At 40.3% G+C, this 24,683-nt stretch overlaps 3 protein-coding genes across 4 annotated transcripts; 1 reads left to right on the plus strand and 2 right to left on the minus strand.

Annotated features, from left to right (window-relative positions):
• Positions 1-5,289: 5,289 nt before the first annotated feature.
• LOC125228575 lies at positions 5,290-6,961 on the minus strand. 2 transcript variants are annotated; one of them, XM_048134195.1, is made up of 3 exons: positions 6,706-6,961; positions 5,579-5,726; positions 5,290-5,440 (listed from the first exon to the last, which is right to left on the minus strand). In XM_048134195.1, exons 1-3 carry the CDS (start codon positions 6,944-6,946, stop codon positions 5,308-5,310), a joined length of 522 nt encoding a protein of 173 aa, XP_047990152.1. In that variant the 5' UTR covers positions 6,947-6,961; the 3' UTR covers positions 5,290-5,307. The 2 variants fall into 2 exon arrangements, with proteins under 2 accessions (XP_047990152.1, XP_047989486.1); XM_048133529.1 differs by lacking the exon at positions 6,706-6,961 and adding an exon at positions 5,966-6,266.
• Positions 6,962-8,787: 1,826 nt separating this feature from the next.
• LOC125228145 (mitochondrial import receptor subunit TOM70) lies at positions 8,788-13,784 on the minus strand. The gene is given in 3 exon segments (XM_048132604.1): positions 8,788-9,882; positions 12,146-13,511; positions 13,514-13,784. Coding segments are annotated over 3 exon segments (1,644 nt in total). The 5' UTR covers positions 13,638-13,784; the 3' UTR covers positions 8,788-9,728.
• Positions 13,785-14,150: 366 nt separating this feature from the next.
• On the plus strand, positions 14,151-16,571 carry LOC125231024. The gene is made up of 5 exons (XM_048136367.1): positions 14,151-14,291; positions 14,388-14,495; positions 14,570-14,703; positions 15,287-15,389; positions 16,313-16,571. The coding sequence occupies exons 1-5, from the start codon at positions 14,265-14,267 to the stop codon at positions 16,514-16,516; spliced, it is 576 nt and encodes a 191-aa protein (XP_047992324.1). The 5' UTR covers positions 14,151-14,264; the 3' UTR covers positions 16,517-16,571.
• Positions 16,572-24,683: the final 8,112 nt, after the last annotated feature.

Below are 24,683 nucleotides of genomic sequence, written 5' to 3' on the forward strand. Positions count from 1 at the left end.
CAACAACAGTAGGCCTAGCACATGACGGCCGCGGGAGTATGTCGCCGCGAGATAGATGCCACGTCTTCTTCTAACTGTATTAATGACATAAGGACAGGTAGTCTATCTCGCGGCGACATACTCCCGCGGCCATCATGTGCTAGGCCTACAGAGGATTGGGAAAATTGCACAGAAAAAATATTTTTAAACTAACTCCCTTAATAAGGCAATAAATAAGCCTTCCAAAATTATGCAATATTGGACCAAAGAAATAGAGTTTGAAGCTAGGTGGAAAACAAATATGTCTTATGCGTTGTTTGATGACCGGTCTGGCCAAGTGCGTAGTGACCCTGCATGCTACGCTACCGCGGTCCCGGGTTCGAATTCCGGTAAGGGCATTTATTTGTGCGATGAGAGTCATGGATGTTTTCTACGTATGTAAGTATTTGTATATTATATATCGTTGTCTGTATCCACAGCACACGCCTTCTTGAGCTTACCGTGGGCACAGTATAATAAAGAGTAGGTACTATCGTACAGTATGGCCACTCCCGCTTCCCGCTGAAAGTGCCGCCCACCCCCTCTCGGTTACCTCACAGTTACCACCTGTCAAAAACGCGAACAGTCGACCTGTCATATTTCACTCATACAAGCATAGTACGCGTTCACCCACACGAGCTTAGACTGTGTGCTAGGAACGCGCCTCTTTCATACATTTGAGCGCCAGTGTCCGAGGTGTGCCGTGGGACTCAGTCAATCTGTGTAAGAATGTCCTATATATATATATTTTATTTATTTATTAAGAATTACACTATAAATTCGCTGCAACTATTTTCATACTGATTGTATACAGATACTTTCAATTGGTCTTACTTCTTAGATAATAATAAATAGTTACGGGTTGTTCTAAAACCGAGCATTGCAAAGAGTATGGGGTGAGTTTCTAAATGATGTAGGTACCGACCCGATATTCGGAATTACCCGAATACACCTTTAGGGGCCATGAACAAGGTGCGGTATTTGATTGGTGTGCTGTGCTAAATTGTATGCACCTACTTAACCTCAACAATCCTACATTTAAATCCCGATGTCAGTACGAGTAATTCCTGATCCTTTACTTTCAAGTCAGGTAAAAGAACATTAAAAGTAAGTATAAGTACACGTACAGAATCGTCCGGTCCATAAGTCTTTCTTTACCTTTATAAATGATCTTATTAGGAAACAGAAGAGCTTTTAACTTTTTAAACTTACTAATCTTTTTGCGTCGGGCGACCGGGGGTTAATAAACTTGAGTTGTGTGAGACGGTCTTAATGTTAGTTCAGATCAGAGATTTCCAAACGCCATAAATAAAAGAGCGGCGGCAGCGGCACCTGTCTCCACCGGCATCGCGCACGTAAACACATTAATGCGCGCTAAGTAGCCCAATATCTATTGATGGCAATGAGAAAATTATTTTCTTCTTAATTATGTAGGTTCTGACACGGCGTACAAAAACCGAGCACGCAGGGACGTTTTCACATCTAGCCACTGTAAAGACAGCGTGGCCAGTTTACGGAGATCTGTGATAACATACAGCTGTTTCATCTGTTGAGGTCAATTTGTGAAGGGGTATGAGTGAGCAGTCGAGACTCGCTGAATAGTGAATGTCGCAGGTTCTCGCAGCCATGTTGGGCGCTCCCGAAGCGGCGGACACGACACACTGACACACACTTACTTACCATCCTTTTCGTGGAAATAGACCTCAGATAAAGTGAAAGCGGCAATAGATAATCCAGCATTTGTTGAAACTCGAGGCGCAGTATAGGAAAGTTTTCTTCGGCATTGACGGGCACTTCCTGTCCATTTTGAAGTTATAAGTAAACATAGTTATAAGTAAAGTTATAACATAGGTAACACGTGTTTGGTGTTTGTGGCATTAAGCATCTTATTTGAGGGACAGGAGTTTCTTGCTCGAATGAGTAGAAACTGAAGTCTGGTTTGTTACTTACCAAATTAGTGATTTAATTTAGCTCTTATATTAGCTTTAATCTCGAACGAAGGGGATAATGTTAATGAATATCTATGACGTGTATATCAGCGCTGTCTGCAACCCACGTATTCAAAATTATTTGCTCAAAGGTAGGTACTTACTTATTCATAAAAAATAACAAAGATATAATGTTTTGAGTTGAGTTGATATTAATAAATAAATAAGGGGGGTCACCTTACACAGATTAACCTAGCCCCAAACTAAGAAAAGCTTAACCCTTAATTGGACAGTGTTCGCTGTGGCGAACATACATTTCAAAAAAATCTACTGGTCACATTTTCGTCTTTTTTTATATTTCTTTCGACTCAAATTGTAGCATTGTATTGTTTTAATTGGTAGAAAATTAATTCATTACTGTCACAATATTCGTATGTCAGCAGTGCACGCAAAATCGCGGCAAGACGGCAACCGCGAAGTATCATCAAGTTATTTATGACATTTTATTAGATTTTTATGGTGCCACATTAATAAAAACGACATTTATCGGTTACCAATGAGGTAATTAATCGTACTAAAGAGTTTCTAGTTTAGTTTAAGTCTTAATTTAGTGACAGTGACACTTAAAAAGTCATGTTCGTGGTACCGAACACTGCCATCTTCACAGTGAAATAGTAGGTTTGTTGCATGTTCGGTGTGGCGAACACCGCCAGCTACGCAGTGTTTGAATTCCAGGGTTGCATGTTCGGTGTGACGAACATTGCCAACTTATCGGTGGACCTTATACCAAATTTTTATTTCACAAAAGAGCACAAAAGTAAATTAAATTACATTAATATGACGTCTAAATAAAAAAATGATTAGCTAAAGTTCTAACCTAATTACGCACATCCCGATGCAAAAGTACCTATCCCTGTTCTCGCCGCGTTACCGTGTTGAACCGCGATGGATGTGCATCAGGAAGGTCCTACAGCGAGGATTCAGACCCCTTTTCTTTTTCCCTCTTCCCCAAAAATACTTTCTAAGAGTAGATTCATCCATTATCATTCATCCAAGTAAAAAATTCTCAATACTCTCATCCGAGGTTCGCTTCACTCAAAGTGTAGTTAGGCATGCACTTTTTGCCCTCGGTGTCAATAAGTCCAATGGGCCTGAGGGTATTCCAGCTATTGTGCTGAAAACGTGCGCTGCGGAGCTTATCCCCAGTTTTAATTCGCGTTTTTTGGCATTCATACTGCTCAGGTAAATGCTCGTCATCCTGAAAGACTGCTTCAGTCCATCCAACCGCAAAGAAGGGTGATCGCACAAACCCTACACACCGACGGCCCATTGAGGCCCAGATGAGAGAACCTCTCTTCTCTCCAAGGCAATGAAGTAAGTGGTTAATAACCAGCTCTTGGCGTACCTGAAGAACACCAGATTATAGTGACCGGCAATACGGCTTCCGCCATGGTCGTGGCGATGGTGATCTTTTGGTATACTTATAGTTGGGCCACCGCCATTGAGAACAAGGGAGAGGTACTGGCAGTTAGCCTAGATATCGCTACCTAAGGTTTTTGATAGAGTTTATCATAAGACGCATCTCCCCAAGCTACCCTCGTACGGGCTCCCAGAAAGGCTTTGCACGTGGGTCGCCAGCTTTCTACCTGGGTGAAGCATTTCAATTTTCATCGACGATCAATACTCAGAAAACCGGCCCATTAACGGAGGTGTACCCCAAGGATCTATCCTATCACCGACCCGGTTCATCCTTCATATCAATGATAAGCTAGAAACTAGCAATATCTATTGCTGCTATGCGGATGGCAGCACAGATGATAGCCAGTACACAGGTCGTGCAAATGGCTATCGTGAGCAGGTTTTGGAAAGCAGAATGCAAATTGTGTCTCAAATCGATGCCTCTCTTGAGCAGGTATCCGAGTTGAGTAAACATAATCTCGTCTAGTTGAACCCCAGTAAGAAGTTTTGCGCATTTTCCGCATATAAAACCCCATTTGACATAACATAACGCCTAAATTCCAGGACATTCCCCTTACCGTGTCCAAGAGTATTGGATATTCGGTGTCAACATTACGAAGGAGGTCTAGTTTCGGGGTCACAAAGTACAAAAAGGGCACACAAAGTGTAGACAATACTTTTATGTTCATTTTCTACGAAAAATTTGTATGTTTCTTAACATTTATACAGCAAATTATTTCACACTTTTAATTCTTGATTAGCTGGCAGTGTTCGCCACACCGAACATAATTTTCCTGAAAAACTGAAAGATTATGATTTTTTTCATTATTTTTTCGGGGCTCCTTATGACCCATAAAAATAGTATTCAACAAAAAAAAACGGTATTTTTAATGTTTCTATGTCTGCCAAATTAAGGGTTAAATTAAGACGGGAGCTAGGTGTTGATAGGTATACATCCATATTACGCTGATATCTAAAATAAATACTTACATACATACACCAGAAAACATACAATGATAAAAAAAATCAAGACGCGTGCTAAGAATTTACAAGCAATTAACACCAAACTACAAAGTAAGCCGCGTATCGACTGCGCGCGGCAAATCATCGAACATTGGCTCGCGCGGCGGCCGCGCAATATGGGGACGGGTCTGCCTCGCGCGGCAGCTTGAACATTGGCGCGCTCGAACGTGCCGCGCGGCGAACCAGTTCGTGTCGGTTTTTGGTGGCGCGGCAAAGGAGCGTCAGTGTGTTGTGCGTGCGCAATTGGGACGGACCTAAATGAATGTTTGGTCACGGATCGCCTGCCGCGCGCCGCTGCCGCGCTATATGAAAATGTTGAGCTTTAAATTGGCTCGCGCACCAAAACGCAGGTTTGGCGCGGTTGAACATGGCTCGCGCGGCAGCCGCCCGCAGTCGATACGCGGCTTAAGAACGGCGCGAGATCGACACGGACATTTGGCATATCAATGAAACTGCACGAAGATGATTTGTATAGAGCATGCTACATAGCTCACAAGCTTATTAACCGCCTAAAATAAAACAAGCGGATAACCAAGAAGGCTGCTCTCTTCGTTGGCAGGCCATGTGACCAGTTTTAGTGGATAAACCACTGGTCTCAACAGCTTAGGGAGTCCCAAATCATACCATGCCCAACTAAAAGTAACAAACTTATATAAATAGGGATATAGACCGTGATTACCTTTTCCTTTCAGATTTCCGTGATCATGATGAATGCAACTGCGTCGAAATATCGGGGGCTCGACAAAAATCAAAAAGGTAATCACGGTCTATATAAGTATCCCTGTTAATATAAGTCTAATGAAATTAACCGCGAATCATTCAAAACTCTTAAAGTAACAAAATACACACGACATTGTAATTTGTATGATTCATTTAATGACTATGGCAGATACAAGCATCGTAATACATTCGTTAATCCGACCACGGCGGTCACATGCAGTGGTGTGTGCAACTGCGCAGGGTTGCACCAGTCCGCTTGGCAGAGGCACACCTTGTATTCGGCGTCTTTGTACCTGGGAAACAACAGGTGACACTTTTTTATTAGGTTAAAATACAAAGATAATTTTTAGCTGTGCATATCGTATCTTTCGCTACGGAGCGTGAACTATTGACACTTCGGCCACGGGAGCGAGCGAGACCGAGCTACACACCTCTCTCGCTTGCACGACATGGCCCGCGTGGGGCTGCGCACGGAGCGCGGCAGCGGATCGTCGGGGCCGGACTTGTAGCAGCCGCGCTGCACCAGCCACGCGTGTTTGGCGCGCGCAGACCAGGAGCGGACGAAGCACATGGCGTTGTCTGCAAACATAGATTAGGTAAGTGTAAGCGCTGATGGCTTCTAAGGTTTCGGACCGGATGATCGCGACCGGCGGCGTGAGTTTTAGGAGTGGTAAGTAAGCAACCAAATGAGCCTGGAAGCGTTGAGCCTTCCGGGGCTCACGCCGCATCAGTTAGTCTCGGAACAGTTGTAGCAATAGGTATAGCCTACAGCAGAACTCACACAGTGCACCATAATAGGTAGGTAAGCAACCACAAACCTCCAGTGCAGGTAGCCAGTCGCAGCCTAGAAGCGTTGAACCAGTTGGCACCCGTGCCGAAGCTGCCACCGCACTGGTTGGTCTCGTGTTGCGTCTCCGAGCAGTTGTAGCAGTACAGACCCGCCGCCGCGCCCGCCACCGTCAGCAGCACGACGCACTGTGCGCTCCACATTGCAACAAACCTAGTGGAAATTTTACTCGAAATTTTCGCATAGTTCAAAGTTTTGACATTTGACAGTAAGTAGATGGTTACTGTAAAGGTTAAATCTGTCGCAATAAAAAAATGTGCTCCATAGACTTTACTTACCTGCATAAAGCCCGAAACACATTATTAAATAAAAAGGTGCAGAATGCCATCATGGTTGGTTCGGCACCAATCCAGTAATCTGCCAAGCAACTGCCAAGGCTCATTTACGACGAGTATCTAAGCCTGAGCTCTCCTTCGCAACTAATCCCAAGTAGACGTAAAGTGACTGGCAAATTCTAAGCGTTTCTATTCTACAAACTTTCCGAAAACCTATTAACTACTGCCCAGAAGTTAAGTGGTGACCATGAATCACCAGCAAGACTGTTCACTAGTCATAATAATCACACGATTGCCAACTTACCTTCACATCGCACCGTCATAGCACACCGCAGCCTCGCGAGCGCAATCCAGCCACTGATAATGGAGCCAGCGCTCAGCGGGTCGTCCCCGAACCGCAAGGAGTTCACTAGTCACAAGGTGGCTGCCAAGTTACCTTCACATCGCACCGTCATAGCACACCGCAGCCTCGCGAGCCCGATCCCGCTGCTGACCAGGGAGTCAGCGCTCAGAGGGTCGTCCCCAAACCGCGCCGACGTGAGCGTGCCGTTGTAGCATAATAGCCCGGAGCCCGAGCTCGCCAGCAGCAGTACTAATGGGAACACTTTAGTGCATTGACGGACGACACTCATGGCCGACTTGAATACTGATACTGATACGGCGTCAAATAACACCATTATAGGGTTGTCGGCACTTTGCCAAAGGTTAATTCTTTAACATTTTTTTTATAATTAAGGCACCTATTACTGCTTTAGTTATACTTCCGTGCCTATTACGCAGTTATAGTGACGTAAAGGTACGAGACTGCAGAGGTCAGTTTAATTTCTTGACCTGTAGTTACCTCTTTCTTTCACAACTAACCCTATTCTATATACACTTGTACCTACTTTGAACGATAGAATGTCAACCCTTTAGCCTCTCGATATAAGGTTCAAATTAGATTGTACTAGTAAGTAAACGTGACCCAAACCTTGTAGATTGGTGAAGCCCTAGCCGAATGACATTTGTCGCCGCAGAAATGTAGTCTGGCTTTGTCGCGCCAATACGCAAAAGCGATAGATAGCTATGAAAAAGATATTATCGTGAGCGTTTGAGCATTCGGCTACGCACACAGGAACGAACGCCGATGTAAAAAATTGCAACTGAATTTATATCCTTTGATTTGTTCATTAACGTCCAAATTCTGAAGGATGTGGGAAAAGGCGTTCGAGGGATTAAATCAGCAGGAGTCTAGCCGTCTACATAACACACTCAGTGCCGATTATATCGGGTATATTATGATTTCCCGGGCCGAGTGGCCCGATAGTCTTAAATACACTATCGTATGACGTATGACAAACATTTTGTGGCCCGGGGCGGATGTCTCGTCTGACTGGGTGGCAATAAATGTGTTAAATACGGGAGTTTGCATTCCGGGTTCAGTTTATAGATTTCTAAATTCTAACTAATTTGTAAAGGAAGAAGTAAAACATAATTTAATCGTTTCGAATAATGTATTTCGTATTTTTCATAAATTTAATCTATCCACTATCGGTGAGGTAACAACTCGTACAAACATCCGCGAGCAGTTCTAATTTCACGATCTACCTAACTGGTAAAATAAAGGGGTGCACCCAAAACATCCGCCGTCATTGTGAATCTATCTAGGATAATGGCAAAACATAATGTATCGTATTGCAAGCCCCGCCTGCTCGCGGCCGACGCCCTGGCTGCACCCGCGCCCGCGCCGGCCGCTCCGCCGTCTCCGAACCTTCCATGTATCATTTACCAAAACAAAATGCGGTCAAAACGACCAAGGTTTAGCTCAAAACATCTAATTGTTACCATAGCACTGCACAACAAACTAGAATTTAATTACAATGACATTTCGAAATATTCGTAGCCATGATATTTATAGTAAGTTTTAATTATTGTATGTCGGGAAATTGGAATCGAGCAGTTGGTCCGAAGTAGGTAAATAACTATTTACTGGACGCGAGCTTCAACAATTCAATACCACGGGTGCCACGTGAAATGAAGTCATCACTCATCGACATGATTTGTGAACAATATTCTAAAAATTATGGATAATACATTTTAGCGGGGTATACAATGTAGCTAGTAAAGCCGCTTTACAATGAAAACGTTATTTAAAGTCGATTCAGACAACTTATTACTTACTAATTATTTCTCTCGATGAACGATTTAACACTTTCGCTACCAAGAACCCGACTGTCGGGCACACCGCTCGTAGAAGCGTAGCCGATTACATGGGGAAACCCGTATGTAGCGAAAATGTCGTAGCGCCGCGTAGAGCCCGGTTTCGAAAGTGTTAAAGCAAAACATACACAATTGGTTTTAATATGTTCTCGGTTAAACATTAAAGAGTTAATTTACGACAATACTAAACAATTGTATCACAAATATATGTGGCTTTCCATAAAGAAAGGTGCTTATGCTTCAGCTGCAACATCATCCCCGATTTTATTTGAAATTACAATAGAAATTCGTCTTTATTGCAGATGAAGCATTAGGACCCTTTAGGCATCGAACGGCACAAATATGAGTTTGTATCTTACACAACAACTTTGCATCATATCTAATAAAAAACATACATAGATATGTACAAAAGTCATGACAAGATGACATAAATCAACATTTATTTTCTTGTAATGTCTGGTGTTCGAAATATTTACTACTACCATTAGGTAGTCATTCATTCTAGATTTGTCTTATATACATACAGTATTTGTTAGTTACCTACAGACGCAAAATATATTGTTATATTTTAAATGCAAGATAGTTATCACTACATAATTTAACAATAGGTACATTTCATTTCCAAATAAATTCAGTGACAACTTCAATATGAAGTGTAATAAAACAGCGAGGGATACACGGGCCGCACCCCCTGGCTACACTTGTACTCTCTTCTGCTTCTTGCGAAGTTCAAACATTAAACAAACATTGGACTACACGGAAAAGTGTAGTGCGGCTCCCTGTACTACCCATAAACAAATTTGTACAAGATTGTAATTACACATTGTAGCTCCTAAATATGAGCCTAATAGGAGGTCTTAAAGAATCGAAACTCAAGTTAAATTACATTTCCAAAAAATATCTTACTTCTATCTTCATCATTCATCAAACAGACATCCCTGTCCATAACAATTTGTGATACGAAGTTCGATAAATATCAAAGTGCACCTAACATTTACGACCTAATGGCAAATGAGGAAAGCGGCTTAGAGTAGAGCATAGTACCAGACGAAAGCAGGCGGCGGCACGGCGGGCCGCTGAATCCGAGACTTGGCCGTGAGTTCAAAATGTATCATACTGAAGTAAATTTTCCAAAACAAGCTTGCAAACTTTAAGTACTGTTTTCACAAAAAAATGGCAGATTTTAAATAAAATTGTCGTCTAAAACAAAGTATGTAAGGCCAATCTCACTTGGCAAATGCCTTGTAGTATGTGGGGTGCCTAGCTAACGGTCCAGTCGAGCCCCCAGCGCTCGGACACCTTGAGCTGCGCGGCGGCGGCGTCCTTCAGCGAGAACAGGTGCGTCATCTCCAGCTCCGTCTTGGCGAGCGCGATCGCCTTCTCGAACAACTCCAGCGATCGTTTCAGGTTACCCCTGGAAACCAACAAAATACTAATGTTTGATTTGTATGTAACATGATTCCAGATGGCCTACCGCAAACACCAAAATATGCTAATTGTTATTATAGAGAGTTAAGCCGCTAAGAGACAATTATGTTATTGATAAATACAATAATAAAGCATGAATATTCCACTCAACAGTGTTCAAGTTAAAAATCCACACTGAATTTTAATGGCAGAAAAATTTAAATACTTTTCCTATAATAAAATATTCTGTGTAAGGAATTTTTATTATCTAACAAACCAAATACTTGAGATAAAATCCATTTCATTTCTCTTTAGGTGTTGAATCAGAGATGATAATCTGTTATTATCTTTAACTCAAGGATATATACTGATAATGACTAATGTAAGCGGAATGGTGGAAACCAGTATTTAATACCAGTATTTTTTCGATCTTTTAGTTATTTGGTTTATTATTTTGTTTTAATGGGACAATCTGATACGTCGTTTTGTTACGTAAATACATTTCGAAATATTGGCCTGTTTTGTGGTATTAAGATTAAAAAATGGTTAAGAGTCCTAATCTAACAACTAACGATAAAATTGAATCATAAAATCATTCTTTAACATTTAAGTAGCCAAGACAACAGATAAATAAGTACACAATGCAGTTTGAGACAGAGGTGGCCTAAATTGTGTTGGCACAGCGCCACAAGCTGCTGATAATGACACTGCAAGTGATTACAACCGGGCTGACCCCTGACCCTGAACAATGTGTTAAGATATGTTGACAAGCAGTCAACTTAACACAAAGCATTTGTTGTTTGTCATTTGCAGAGATATTATTAGTTTGGGGAAGAGGGTTTTGTACCTCAATCTGAACAAAACTTGGTAGTATTTAGAATATCATCTGTCTCAAAGCCAAATTCAAATTTAATACAAATTTCTTTTTAAATTGAGAATTTGTAAAGTTAATTGTTGTTTACAAAAAATATATCACAATTGAATAAATAATTATTATCTCCACAAAATTATTATATCTACAAAATTTAAAAATAAAAAAAAAGTATAATCTACAATATCTGCAACAATTTAACACTAAATCGTCATAAGAATTTTCAGTGCACATTTATTAAGATTCAGATTTAATTATTTATAGAGTGAACAATTGAGTAAGAGTGGGAGAAACTTTATCTGGCCAACGAGATATTCACAGTGGCGTTCCACAAGGCTCAGTCTTGGGCCCAGTTTTATACCTTATCTACACATTTGACCTTCCTCACTGCCTGCACTGCAAGGTTAGCATATTTGCAGATGACACAAAAATATTTGCGAACCCCCTGACAGATTATGATAAACTGCAAAGTGATCTAAATAAAATTGCGAATTGGTCGAAGGAATGGCTTATAAACTTGAATGCCAATAAATGTACAATACTACATATAGGAACCCAAAATCCACATTTAGTATACAAGCTTAACGACGTGAATCTACGGGCAGTTGAAGAACAAACTGACTTAGGAATTGTTATCACTTCAAACCTAAAATGGGAAACTCACATAATAACAATAACAAAGAAAGTTAAGAGCTTTATTTACCTTATCAGAAAAGCGTTTGGGATTCTTACACCTGACATGATGCTCAAGATCTACAAAACATATGTTAGGCCAATACTGGAATATGCCTTTCAAATTTGGAACCCTTACTTTGTGAAAGATATTGACCTACTGAAAAAGGTGCAGCGTAGCTTCACTAAAATACCAAGGCAGATCAAGAGACTACCATACGAAAGTAGACTGGAAGCACTGAAGTTGACTAAACTCAAGGAAAGAAGAGATAGAGGTGATCTTATTGAAGTGTATAAAATCCTGAATGGACACTATGACCTCGAAGACTTCAAATCTATACTCAAAAGAGACACCAATACCCGACTGAGAGGGCACCACTTAAAACTACAGAAACTCTGCATGTCAAACAACAACCCACATAGGCACTTCTTTGCTAACAGAGTAGTCACGCCTTGGAACAAGCTACCAGAGGAAGTAGTCTCAGCACCCAACATCAACAGTTTTAAGAACAAATTAGACAAACATAATAACATGAGATAAACCTAGAAAAAGATACCAGGATACAGGCCATATCAGTTGTTTTTTCAACTGCCTGCCTGAATTATATAAATAATAATAATAAATTGAACATACAGTGAACTGAAAAAGGATTTTGTTAACTTTAGGTTTACTGTGTTGTTTGTTTATTTTAGTCTCTAAAATAGTAGACACATGAAAACAGCTTACCTTTGAACTTCAATGGTACCCAGAGTTTCATAAGCAAAATCACATTTATCATCCATCTCAATAGCTTTGTTGATAAGTTTGACAGCCTTGTCGAAGTCTGTGCTCTTCTGCAACTGCACCAGTCCCTTGTGCACATACAGCGTGGCGTTGTGGGGGTCCACTGTCAGAGCAGAGTCAAACAGAGACTCCGCCCGACCCCATTCTTGCTGGTCTGATAAGACTTGAGCAAATAGGATGTAAGCTTCAGCGCATTTTGGGAACCTCTCCAGTGCACGTTCAAAGTCTGCCCGGACCTGTGTCAGAGCACCCACATTCTTGCTCAACTGGGCATGTCTGTAGTCGGCATAGCATTTCTGAATATAGGCAATAGAGAAGTCGGGGTTTAGTTGAACGGCTTTGGCGAACTCAGCAGTGGCTTCGTCCATGCGCTCCAGCAGTAGATACACTTGGCCTCGGTGGTGGTAGATGTCAGAGTTGTTGGGATCCAGCTGGGCAGCCTTGGCAAAGTCTTCCAAGCAGCGTTCCGTGTTTTCCAGCTGAGTGTACAGAGAGGCCCTCTTGATCAGAGCATTCACTTTCACCTTGGTTGAAGCATCACTGTCAATCACCCTGCCAAGATCAGCCTGGGCCTCCTCATGGCGGCCCAGCAACAAATAGAATGTAGCTCGCAGAAGCAGTGCCTCATTTTTGTACTTTCCATCTGCCTGCAATTCTGCAGTGCATGCATCTACAATTGAATCATAATCCTGGCCATCAAGAGCTTGTTTTGCCTTTGCAAAGCCACCGGTAGCCTTATCGTCCAATTGGATCTTGGCAATAGGATCTTCAGAAAAGGCAGAGAAGTATGTTTTGATAAAATGCTTGGACGGCATGACCGGGTGCCGCCGCGCCAGGGCCTCGCGTGCGTGCTGGCGACCTAGCGCCTTTAGGATGCGGTCGGCATTGACTAGGGAGCTTTGCACTTGGAACCTTTCTAGGATGCAGGCAGAAGTAACGTCTTCTAGGGCCAGAACGAGGTCGCCACTCTTCTCAGCCGCGCGGGAGCGCCGCAGGAATGCCTTGACATACTTCTCGTTGAGCTTGAGCGCGAAGGTGCAGTCCTCCTTCACTTGCTCCCACATCTCGCGCTTCTCGTAGCACGCGGAGCGGTTCTGGTAGAAAGTAGCAAGGTCCACTGGCCGGTCGGGTGGACACGACTCGATGGCTTCGTTGTACAGCGAAATCGCCTTGTCGTATTCACCTGCGTGGAAAGCTCGGTTTCCTGCACCTTTCAGCTTCATGGCGCGGTCGATTGCGCTTTCGGCGGCTTTCACATTGTTTTCCTCATTGTCTAGAGAAATTGTAGTTTTAGCTTTCAGCTCTGCGACTTTTTCTTTTCGGGATCCTCTAATCTATTTCTTAGATAAAGGTAACCTAAGCCGATGGCCAAAGGTGCGCCGAGAAGGATGGCCAGTTGCCATTTAGGAAAGGGTGTGCTGCCGGTTGACGCCATGTCCTACAAGGATTTCTTCAAGAAATTTCAAGATTACACCATTTATTTTGTCTTTACACAATTACAAGAAAACCTACAAAAACTATAACTATTACACCGCTCTTTCCATTTCGATACCAAGGCAAGTTCCAAGCGAGGAGCATACATAGACAAAATTTTGACAACTAAGTTTTTTCTGTAATTGATTAATCATGTGCACACATCCTGCCAGTAGGTATTACAAATAATTTATTTAAAGGTTCTATTTAAATAATATGATCAACGCATATTAAAATATACAATTGTATTTTAAAGGTACCGTTGTTATTAACACCCGATTAGTGGCAAAAAATATATAATTTTGTACAATAATTGAAGTCTTATCGTGTGGATATTCCTTAAGGACATTATTTACATGTTGGCAGTACTGTCTTAAGGCGTTTTGTTCTCTTTAACTGTGAAATCAATTGGCTAAAAAAACTCACATCCAAGTCATATTTGCAAAAAAGTTGAAATGTCAAGTCCGAGGACTGTCAATGTCATTTTCGCAGAATAAAAATAGTTTATTTAGGTTCACTTTTCGTATTTAAATTAATAATCACTGACGAGATATCCTGTATACATTTAACTGATTGAAAGAACTAAACAATGTTCAGTTCTAAAATTACTAAACTTGTAAGTTTCAGTTAACAATTTTTATTTGTCTAACATTGTTTAGGTTATGTTGTACATTCTTACGGAAAGTATTATATTTTACTCAAATATTTACAGGCAAGGTTCTCACAATTGCTGAAATCCAACAGCAGGCCTAGCTTAGGGGCTTCAGTATGCCACCAGAAACGATCAAAGACCGATTTATATGAACCAGATTACTTGATTGTAAGTATACAAATGAAATTAATATAACCAATACACATTTGATGATTACGTGTATAATAGCCTAAAATTTGCAGAGTATGGAGCCGGACGAACCTGTATACGACTGCCTTAACTTGCAATTGAAGGGCTACGACTTTGCTGTGCTGGAGGCCTGCCAGAAGCAGATCCACAGATATGCTGAAATAATGGGCATACAGGTTGATGACAGGTATTCGTGACAGAAACTAAGCATATTAACATGCTTACATATAAAAATGTTGTTCAACCTACCACTTTCCTGAAATATCATCATTGTAATGATCCACTTTTTTCTAAATCTCCATAGCACTCCATTTTAGATATATATTTTGCTACTACTTTGAAATAAACTCATCATAAGGCACTGTCATATTATAGGAATGTATCTGACAGATTCTTTTTACAAGTTTGCTAGTTATTGGAAGGGGGTTACTGACAATTTACTCTACCACATTTTCTATTGGTTGATCAATCATAATTTTTTTCTTTATTCAAAGTATCAATAATATACCAAAATGAATAGGCACAACATTTAACATACTTATTGGTAGAGCTCAAAAAGCTGAGCTGCCGTATAAAATGATAAGCCATGTCAAATTATAAGGAAACTAGCTCATTAGTTCCAAACTCTGCTTATTATCGAAAAAATGTTTAATAATTTTCTGAGGCATTCAAAATTATCTTCTTGTTCTTTAAAAAAAACTTAAGCACATAATTCAAGATCGGAACTTGCATTTAGAAACTTGTGTATAATAAGTGATGGTTGTGCGCAGTTGGGCCACACCAGCTCAGCAGCTGAAGGTGCAGCGGTTCAAGCCGGGAGGCACCATCGTTGATGCAGAATACAACCTCAATGTCTATGAACGCAATGTACAGGTAAATTATAAACTTCATATTCTTTTGTTTGGTTTTTAAAATTTTTATATATTTGGATTTTTGAAACATTTCAATAAGTAACCACCCACTCCTACTCAGTCAATCAGTTGTGATCTTCTCAATCAATGTATTTATAACAAATGTAGTTGTCATATCAATATGGCGCTATTTCCTCAAAAAAATCTAGTTTTGTTCTATGATTTTGCATGTTTTGTGTGATTAATCGTAACTTAAAATAAAAGATATATTCAAAATTTCATTATAATCGTTATCATTACCAAATAGTAGGCTTGTGTCGTTCACAAACTATGAACTGTTAGGAATAAAATCCCATCAATGACCGAAATGAACTGAATCTTTCCGTGCTCTGTGAATCGGTCTTTGTTCATTTAGTTCAGTATAGGATTGGCGAGCGCGAGCGGTTTGGATCGAGAATGAGTGTGTGACTGCGCCGACCGAGAGCGAGAGCTACTTAGCAGAGCAACAAAAAAAAGTCGTTTTCATATTAAACTTTGGTTACTTACAACCTTTCGGTCCGGAATGTTACTATCTGTGGACTATTCGTATAATTTTGACACTATTTGGTCCCATTCGTTCCGACCGCAGTGGTCGCTGGTCTGGCTGAACTAAATGAGCAAAAGACCTAAAAGAGCGAACTAGTTCGTGGGAGCGAATGAACGAGATCGGAGCGCTCCGATCAACGAACGAAACGGCACAAGCCTACCAAATAGTAAGTAAGTAAATCCTTTAATGTAGAAGAAAATAATACAACAAATATAAAATAAAAAGTTTCAGTTCAAAGGCGAACTTATAGTTGCGGAATTCAGATTCTCCGACTAGACCTTCTGTAGACAAGAAAATTGAGCGTGTTGTATGCGACTATTTTTATTAGTAACATTTCCCTACTCTATTCTGCGACTCAGGTAGTGGACGTGCCAGCGTGGGCGCTGGGCTCGCTGCTGCGCTGCGCGCGCGCCATGCTGCCGCAAGGCTGCGAGCTGCGCGTGCACGAGCACGCCGTGGAGCACGAGGAGACGCGCTACGTGCCCGACAACCAGCTCCTCGAGCTCAAGCAGCAGCTCGAGGTCATGGGCGGCAGCCGCGCCGACAAGAAGAAGAGGAAATAATGTCTAGTTAGAAATAAGTAGGTTTAGTAGGTTAATTAATAAAGCTTTGTTCTTATACTGTTGTTTTATTTGTAATGAAGAACTTATATTTTCGTACACCTATCAGTACGACAAATCTACAATTCTAATTTGAACGTACAGTGTGGCAATAGTTTTAAAATGTTCAGTTAGGAAATCGCTTTTATCCCACCCGGCGCAATTATCCCGGTTAACCTACCTACCTATTCATTTCTGTAGGTATTTGACTTTTTAGATATTTCCGGGCTATGTAAGTTGGTAGGTGGTACCAAGAACGATGTGATACGGGACTGACAAAGCCCATACAAAAAAGCGTACCCCTGAAATGTATGGGCCTTTTAGGCTTAAACTTAAAACTAGATAGCGCTGTTTCGCAGCCTGAATCATATTTTCCCCAAATATTTTTCCGTGTTTTTAATTTTTATGAGAACAAATCTTCCTTCCTTCTTCAAATTCTTTATTTTAAAATCATGATATCACGTCAATGCACATTTTGAAAAAATAAATTTGTATAAGGCATCATCAGAGTAGTTATCATAGTATTGAATAGGTGGCGCTCTAAAAAATCGAGGTACGATTCTATGAAGAATGAAAATCCTATATAAATAATCCTTGGTGAAACGAAGTAATTCGGCAAATGAAACTCCGCAACGGGATTTTCGATACGCAAATTCCCTACCATATATGGCGACGTTTGTAGAAGCCATTATTCGTAATCAATCTGGCCAGCATCTGAGAATTCATTTTACCTTCTTTTGTTCGCACACAACAATAAGAACGCCTCACAAAACAGTAAAGTAACAACGTAATCGTTTTAGCGGATCACTTATTTGTATTCGTCTAATAATGGCTGAGCAAAGCTATAATTTCGTGGGACGCGCACGGCCTTGGCTGTCCATTTTTATTCTTTATCTTATTAAGCGCGATCAGTTACAAATAAAGCCTGCTGATTTAAAGTTACTTCTCGTAATAATTATGAGTACTCGTCGTAGTTAATAAAATAAATATATAATTTGTATTTGTTTTTATTGTTATACGACTACTGGTGTCTGAGTACCCACAACACAACGGCAATGCATTCGTAATTTTTTTTTTTAAGTACATAAAATTTCATAGGTGGTGTGGTGTAGGCGAGAGGCTGGCAACCTGTCACTGCAATGCCACAGTTTCGTTTTCTTTTAACCCCTTATTTGCCAAGTGTGGCCCTGAAGCTTTAGTAGTTTCATGTGCTCTGCCTACCCCTTTATGGGATACAGGCGTGATTGTATGTATGTATAAAATTTCATAGTAAACCTCCGCTCTGAGAGATCATGACCAGATCAAATGTGACTCTTAGAAAATTAGCTTTTTGAGGATTGATAGTGTCTATCATAAAATTGTCTCTGTTATGACTTACTCTCGTTGTTCCGAAAATCCGGACCAGCCGCGATGTTATCGTGTCCGGTGGAAACCGGGGAGATCAAACACATTGTCAGCGCATCTTAATGTGTTTTAAGGTGATATCACACTTGCAATTTTCATGCTGCGATCACTGGGTGTCTGGATTGTTTACGCTTCGTAATGAGCGACACGGCAATGTCTCTGTCGCAATAATGTGGATAGATTAATTTATTAAGAATTCAGTAATGTGCATAGTATAATAAAGAGTAGTATTGTACAGTATGGCCACTCCCGCTCCCCGCTGACAGTGCCGCCCACCCCCTCTCGGTTACCTGACAGTTACCGTCTGTCAAAAACGCGAACAGTCGACCTATCATATCTCACTCATACAAGCATGGTACGCGTTCACCTACACGAGCTTAGACTGTGTGCTAGGAACGCGCCTCTTTCATATATTTAATCGCCAGTGTCCGAGCTGTGACTGGGCCATTTTTTTCAAAGTTGTCCACCCCACTTTTTTTGTAACATGGGTATTTTTTACGCGATTAATACTCAGAATCGCGAGCTCTTTCGATCCTGATAGGAGAAAAAAAATGTCCCAAGATTTCCATACATTTTTTCGAACCTTCCATTCCGTTACCGCCATACAAAATGTATGAAAAAATGGTAACGGAATGGGAAAAAAACCTTGGGACACTTTTTTTCTCCTATTAGACTTGAAAGAGCTCGCGATTCTGAGTGGAAACCACATAAAAAAATCCAAATCCAAAAAAGAAGTGGGGTGGACAACTTTGAAAAAAATGGCCCGACTAAAGCGAGCTGAGCGGGTCCGTCCGCAGTTTACACTTTAGGTACAGAGTGTTCGCTGCGGTTGCATAGTGAAGCGTTTTATTTTCAATGAAGTAGCTTCTGCCTGATAAATTCTGTTTTTTTTTTTACTTATTAGATATTTAGATAAAAATAATTTATTCGTAAACCGCAGTGCTCAGTGTGATAAAGCCTTTACTTAAGCCCCGGTTTAAATTATGGGGACCTTCAATCTCCAATGTTATAACATTTCGACGTAACTTTGCGTAGAATCTTAGATACGTAGATATAGGTAGGTAGGTACTAGGTACATACATTATCACAACATAAACATATGGTTAGGTAGGTACCCATCATGTTTCGCAATACTACCTACTTTGAATATTAGACTTAACATTAGAATTCTGATGGTCTTCTTGGAACGTAGCGTATTCCTTTTATTGCCTTTCCGCAATTAAGAATCGGCTTCAGGCTACTTACCTATAGGAACGTCAAGAAATTTAAAAAAAAAACCCTGTTGGTCAGATTTTTGTATATCGATACTATCCGCAATTTTGGAAGTTTTCGTCAATAGGTAGGTACTAGGTACATCATCAACGGACAATAGTAACTGTGTGATAAGGCCTTGGACGCTTTTTTGGTCCATACGCCGACGACGGTGGCGGGCGTATATGTTATGTTTGAAAATGCTCGGATCTGATAGTTCTCATCCGATAAGGAAACACACCATTCAGACGCCGGACGTCGGGCCGGTGCTCGCCGCCCGCGGCGGGTCAGAAAGACCAAGGTCTAAGCTGATAGGAGTGATAGAATTTTAACTTATTTTGAATGCGGTCCGTCTCAAGCTCGTGTGTGCAAGATGGACGTTGCATAATCTTGCGTAAGGTCAATTACAATTCGTGCAAATCCTAACAACGGGTGCATTTTCGCAACGTCTAGGCAAACAATGATAATTGCTAAGGTATCCACGTCCCCAGATGCGATCTAGGCGATACTTAACACATATCTCCAAGTAGTGAAGGACGCAGTTGTTATTGCCACTAACGAAGCGACCATTCGCTTCTAAATGTCCAAGCGGAAGCTAGGTTTAGACGAGGGCTACCAGCGATGGCTTATGACGTATAAATAGTTTTCAAGACGCGTAATTAGCCAAGCCAATTTTCCAAGATTGGTGGCAAGTAGGTAATGAAAACTTTCTCCTTTCCCTTTTTTGAAGTGTATCCCTAATTCCCTATACGTAAACAACGCATAGGTACGCAAACCAAGACCGCACTGGTATTGGCTAGTGTTAATTGGGAATAGGGCTAGGCAAAGGCATTAAACTCTGCAGCGCTTAAACCTATGCGACCTATGCGTTCATGATGTTTAAGTGACTACTTATCATAATGTGACATAGGTATTCATCCCTGCGTGCTTGTTTTATCAATGTTCCATTAAAATGTAGGTACCTAAATATATTTTCCCCTCACTAGCTCGGAAACACGTGTTTTGTCCTTTAATACCAGCGAGTAAAAACGCATTTTATCCACTAGTGGGTAAAGTAATTTGACCTTGAATAAAGTCAAATTAACTGCTTTAAAATTGATAAAAGTAGGTGAATCTAGTAATAAAGATGATTTACCACCTGTGGAACTACTGGAAGCAGTGATAAACGCATTTTTTTCGTTGTAGTTTCCTCGCTATAGTGAGGGGAAAAGTTTTGTGTTCCACTCGGGTGCAAATGTATTTTACTTCTCGTGTGTTAAAAAACTCGCAAGTTCAGGATTCTATTCTCGAACCACTCGCTTCGCTCGTGGTTCAACTAGAGAATCCTTTCACTTGCTCGTTTTTCAATTTCACACTCGGCTTTAAAATACAACTTTGCCCCCTTGTATAACAAATAACTATTATTATTAAACGGTCAATAAAGGTGCTCTTTGAGTATGTTAGTAAATTGTTAAATAAATGGGAGGTTACCAAACAGTCGCTTAATTCGAAAGTGATTTTACAGTAGATACCTAGGTGTAATATTTATTACTACATATAAGTAATATATCCAGTTATTCAAGTCGCGCTGGTTTCGAATTACCCGAATACGGCTAATGTCGAGTAGGTATTATTTTCACCACCCATCTATGTTAAGGCCTCCCACATCTAGCGTCTCGCGAGCGTAGCGTCGGGCCAACTGTATGGCAAAGCCGACGCGGCGTCTTTTTCCATACAGTTGGCCCGACGCTACGCTCGCGAGACGCTAGATGTGGGGGGCCCTAAAGCTTACAAAATTAATGTTTACGAAATGGAGCTTTGATCCTTAAGGTTTCTAAAGGCCAAGTGGTCGTTTGTACACAGGCTAATGTCCTGCCCTTTCCTATTCGCCCTACAAACACTAAACTTTTACAGCAACGCTTTATGCAATCTAATAAACGGATCTAAGCATCAGACCCGATCAATCAGCGGTTGGAGTGATCCATTATATGCACTGTGAATGACCAATCGTTGTGAAATTGCCACTCCTAGCTTTACTAAGCAATTAGGTGTAAGATTCCTAACCCAAACCTCTTCGTTACTTAAATCGGACAGTAAATGTTCGACCAAGAGTGCGGCAACACAATCCGGCATTGCTAGTTAACTTAGTGAAGCCTATTCTGAGTAGGTATTCTGCTTAGGTATTGTTAGGTTAGGTCCGGATACATATCCGGACTTTCTGAGCCCCTTATGATATACAACATATGTAATCAAAACCTTAGAACGAGGAGAGCATACCTCATGGTAAGTAGAGTAGGTTAATGCGTGAAAGTTCGGACTAAATACTAGTAAATAGTTAAATTCAAAAGTGCGAAATGTCCGCTCTTGCCGCCATGGCCAATTGGCCATGCGTCTCCGTCGTTCGTTCGTCATCGTGTTCCTTGACTTCCTTGTGAGAGCATATAGTAATGCTGAAACAAATATCCATACTATATTATAAATGGGAAAGTGTGTGTGTCTGTTTGTTTGTCCGTCTTTCACGGCAAAACGGTGCGTCGAATTGACGTGACTTTTTAAGTGGAGATAGTTGAAGGGATGGAGTGACATAGGCTACTTTTTGTCTCTTTCTAACGCGAGCTAAGCCACGGGCAAAAGCTAGTAATTACATACATGTTACATAGCATAGGTTAAGTGGTTAAGTATATCGAGTTCTACACTTGTCAGTCCGTCATTGCCCTTGGTTCCCACGGACCACGTGCCATGCATGAACGCATTTCCCCATCGTAAAAATAAGGACTGCACCAAAGTCCCAGAACAAAATAATGCCTAATAGTAACTATCGACATTAAAGTGGTAGAAGTAGGCAAGACCCGCATATGCACTTACGAATTATGATATGATAGTTATTGGCGGTGTTTGAAGTTCATAGTTCCTTATCAACATCGGATGTAGGTATTTACCTACAACTAAAACGAACACTTTATATTCCACGCATATCTTACGTGTAAAATCAGCCAACCAAATCTGAGTAGGTATTTTGTAATACATAGATATATATGCAAAATAGCAATAGTGCACTTACTATTTCATACCTACTTAGCTAAGAGAAATCCTTATTTAGCATTTATTTAGTATAATTTAACTACTCTTCCAAACTCCAAACTCTCCAAAGCATTTTTGTGCGTAGGTTTTCTTTTATTTTTTATTTAATCGACGCAGAGCTCGAATTTTAGTGTAAGTACCTAAAGTCAATTTAATCGTTATTAGACTGTGTGTAGTCAACCAAGCCAGTTACTAATTATTATAACTAGTCCGTAATAATCCTTGTAACAAACTTTAGTACCTAAGCACCAACTCACCTAGTAAATGTTTACCTATTTATTCTGATCTGACTTGTCTTGGGCTTTGACTTTTGAAGCTGTATTATTAAAATAATAGTTATTTTATACAGCCTCACGTTTTACGTCATACTTATATACACAACTAATACACATACATACAACAGAATTTAGCGTATGCATTATATTAAATGGTATTGTTACTACGTAACGTAAAAGATATTAGTTATGAGCGGTTTTTATAATACGAGACTATTGAGGATGTACCTAACGGTAAACAATGTGGACTATTTACGTCATCCGAAATTTAAAGTTTGTATAAACGGAAGTCAATGCGAATGGTGAGAGGTAATATTGGTTATAAGATTACGTATCTTCCGCTTGAATAAATACTAAAGGAGTTGACTTGCTTTAGGCTATACCGGAGCTTAAAGTCGCAATGATGACCATTTGTTGGCCCGTCTTTCACGGCAAAATGGAGCGACGAATTGACGTGATTTTTTAAGTGGAGATAGTTGATGGGATGGAGAGTGATATAGGCTACTTTTTGTCTCTTTCTAATGCGAGCGAAGCCGCGGGCAAAAGCTAGTGTTCTATAACTACAACTTCGGAAACTGAGCCTTATTGTTAAGAAGTAAGAAGGAACTCAAATTATATCGAGGATTTTAGTAGGTATTGTTTATCTCAAAGAATCGCTACATTTTCGATTAAGCATGCGCAATAATATCATCTTGAGGTCAAAAGTAATGTTATGAGCTCTTGTAAGAAATGAGATGGTCCAAACGTTGGAAACAGAATACCTATTAGTAACGCGTTTTCTTTCCTCTTTACTTGTTGTTGTCTTGTTTATTAACCGACTTCTTTTGGTGACTATTTCAGTCATAGTACCTATTGAACATACATATGATATGTGTATAGTAGGTATATGCTTTACAGACATAGATAATTATTGAACTTTGATCAGTACAACAGGACAAAATGAATTATTATCAAACGTCATATTTTTATATAGACCCAGAGAGCCCAGGCCCGCCAGACCTTCCTCAAATTCTCAAGGATGAAACTTTGGGACAATGTAGAGTTCATATCGGCGGTTAATGTGTGCATATTTTCTAGTTCGGCCCATCGGCCAATTTTTTGCTATCAAGTGATGAAGGTGAAAAAAAAAAGTGCTTACTTTCCTTAAATTCTCAAGGCTGATTTTTATATATGTGTTAGAGCACGTTGTTAGAAATTGGTTATCATCAATGCCAGACCGTTTCCGCCGGCCATAACTTTTACCAGACGCGACAAAGTTGGCAAAAAACGACTCTAACTTACCTCATTTTCTCAAGCCTGATTTTGATATATGATACGCAGGGACCTGTAACCAGACCGTTTGTAAGCAGCCAGACCAATCGGATGGACCCAACCATCCGCCAGACCGACTTAAAGTTTCGATATGAGCATTAGTAGAATTGAAATATTCCGGGTCTATAAAAGCTAAAAACTTGAATTTTCTACATTAAGCTACGTGTATATTGTATAGGTACTTGACGTAATAAGCGACTTTCAAAAATTTTACTTCTAAGGAAATAAAAAAATGAAAGTTTATATGTGGTGCAAGATTAATTTTAAGCTATGAATTTTATTTACACTGCGTAAGTACATGTATATTTTATTATAAATATAACTTTTACCAGACGCGACAAAGTTGGCAAAAAACGACTCTAACTTACCTCATTTTCTCAAGCCTGATTTTAATATAATATGATACGCAGGGACCTGTAACTAGACCGTTTGTAAGCAGCCAGACCAATCGGATGGACCCAACCATCCGCCAGACCGACTTAAAGTTTCGATATGAGCATTAGTAGAGTTGAAATATTCCGGGTCTATAAAAGCTAAAAACTTGAATTTTCTACATTAAGCTACGTGTATATTGTATAGGTACTTGACGTAATAAGCGACTTTCAAAAATTTTACTTCTAAGGAAATAAAAAAATGAAAGTTTATATGTGGTGCAAGATTAATTTTAAGCTATGAATTTTATTTACACTGCGTAAGTACATGTATATTTTATTATAAATATAACTTTTACCAGACGCGACAAAGTTGGCAAAAAACGACTCTAACTTACCTCATTTTCTCAAGCCTGATTTTAATATATGATACGCAGGGACCTGTAACTAGACCGTTTG

The sequence above is a fragment of the Leguminivora glycinivorella genome, chromosome 1 (assembly GCF_023078275.1).
Source record: "Leguminivora glycinivorella isolate SPB_JAAS2020 chromosome 1, LegGlyc_1.1, whole genome shotgun sequence".
Taxonomy (NCBI): domain Eukaryota; kingdom Metazoa; phylum Arthropoda; class Insecta; order Lepidoptera; family Tortricidae; genus Leguminivora; species Leguminivora glycinivorella.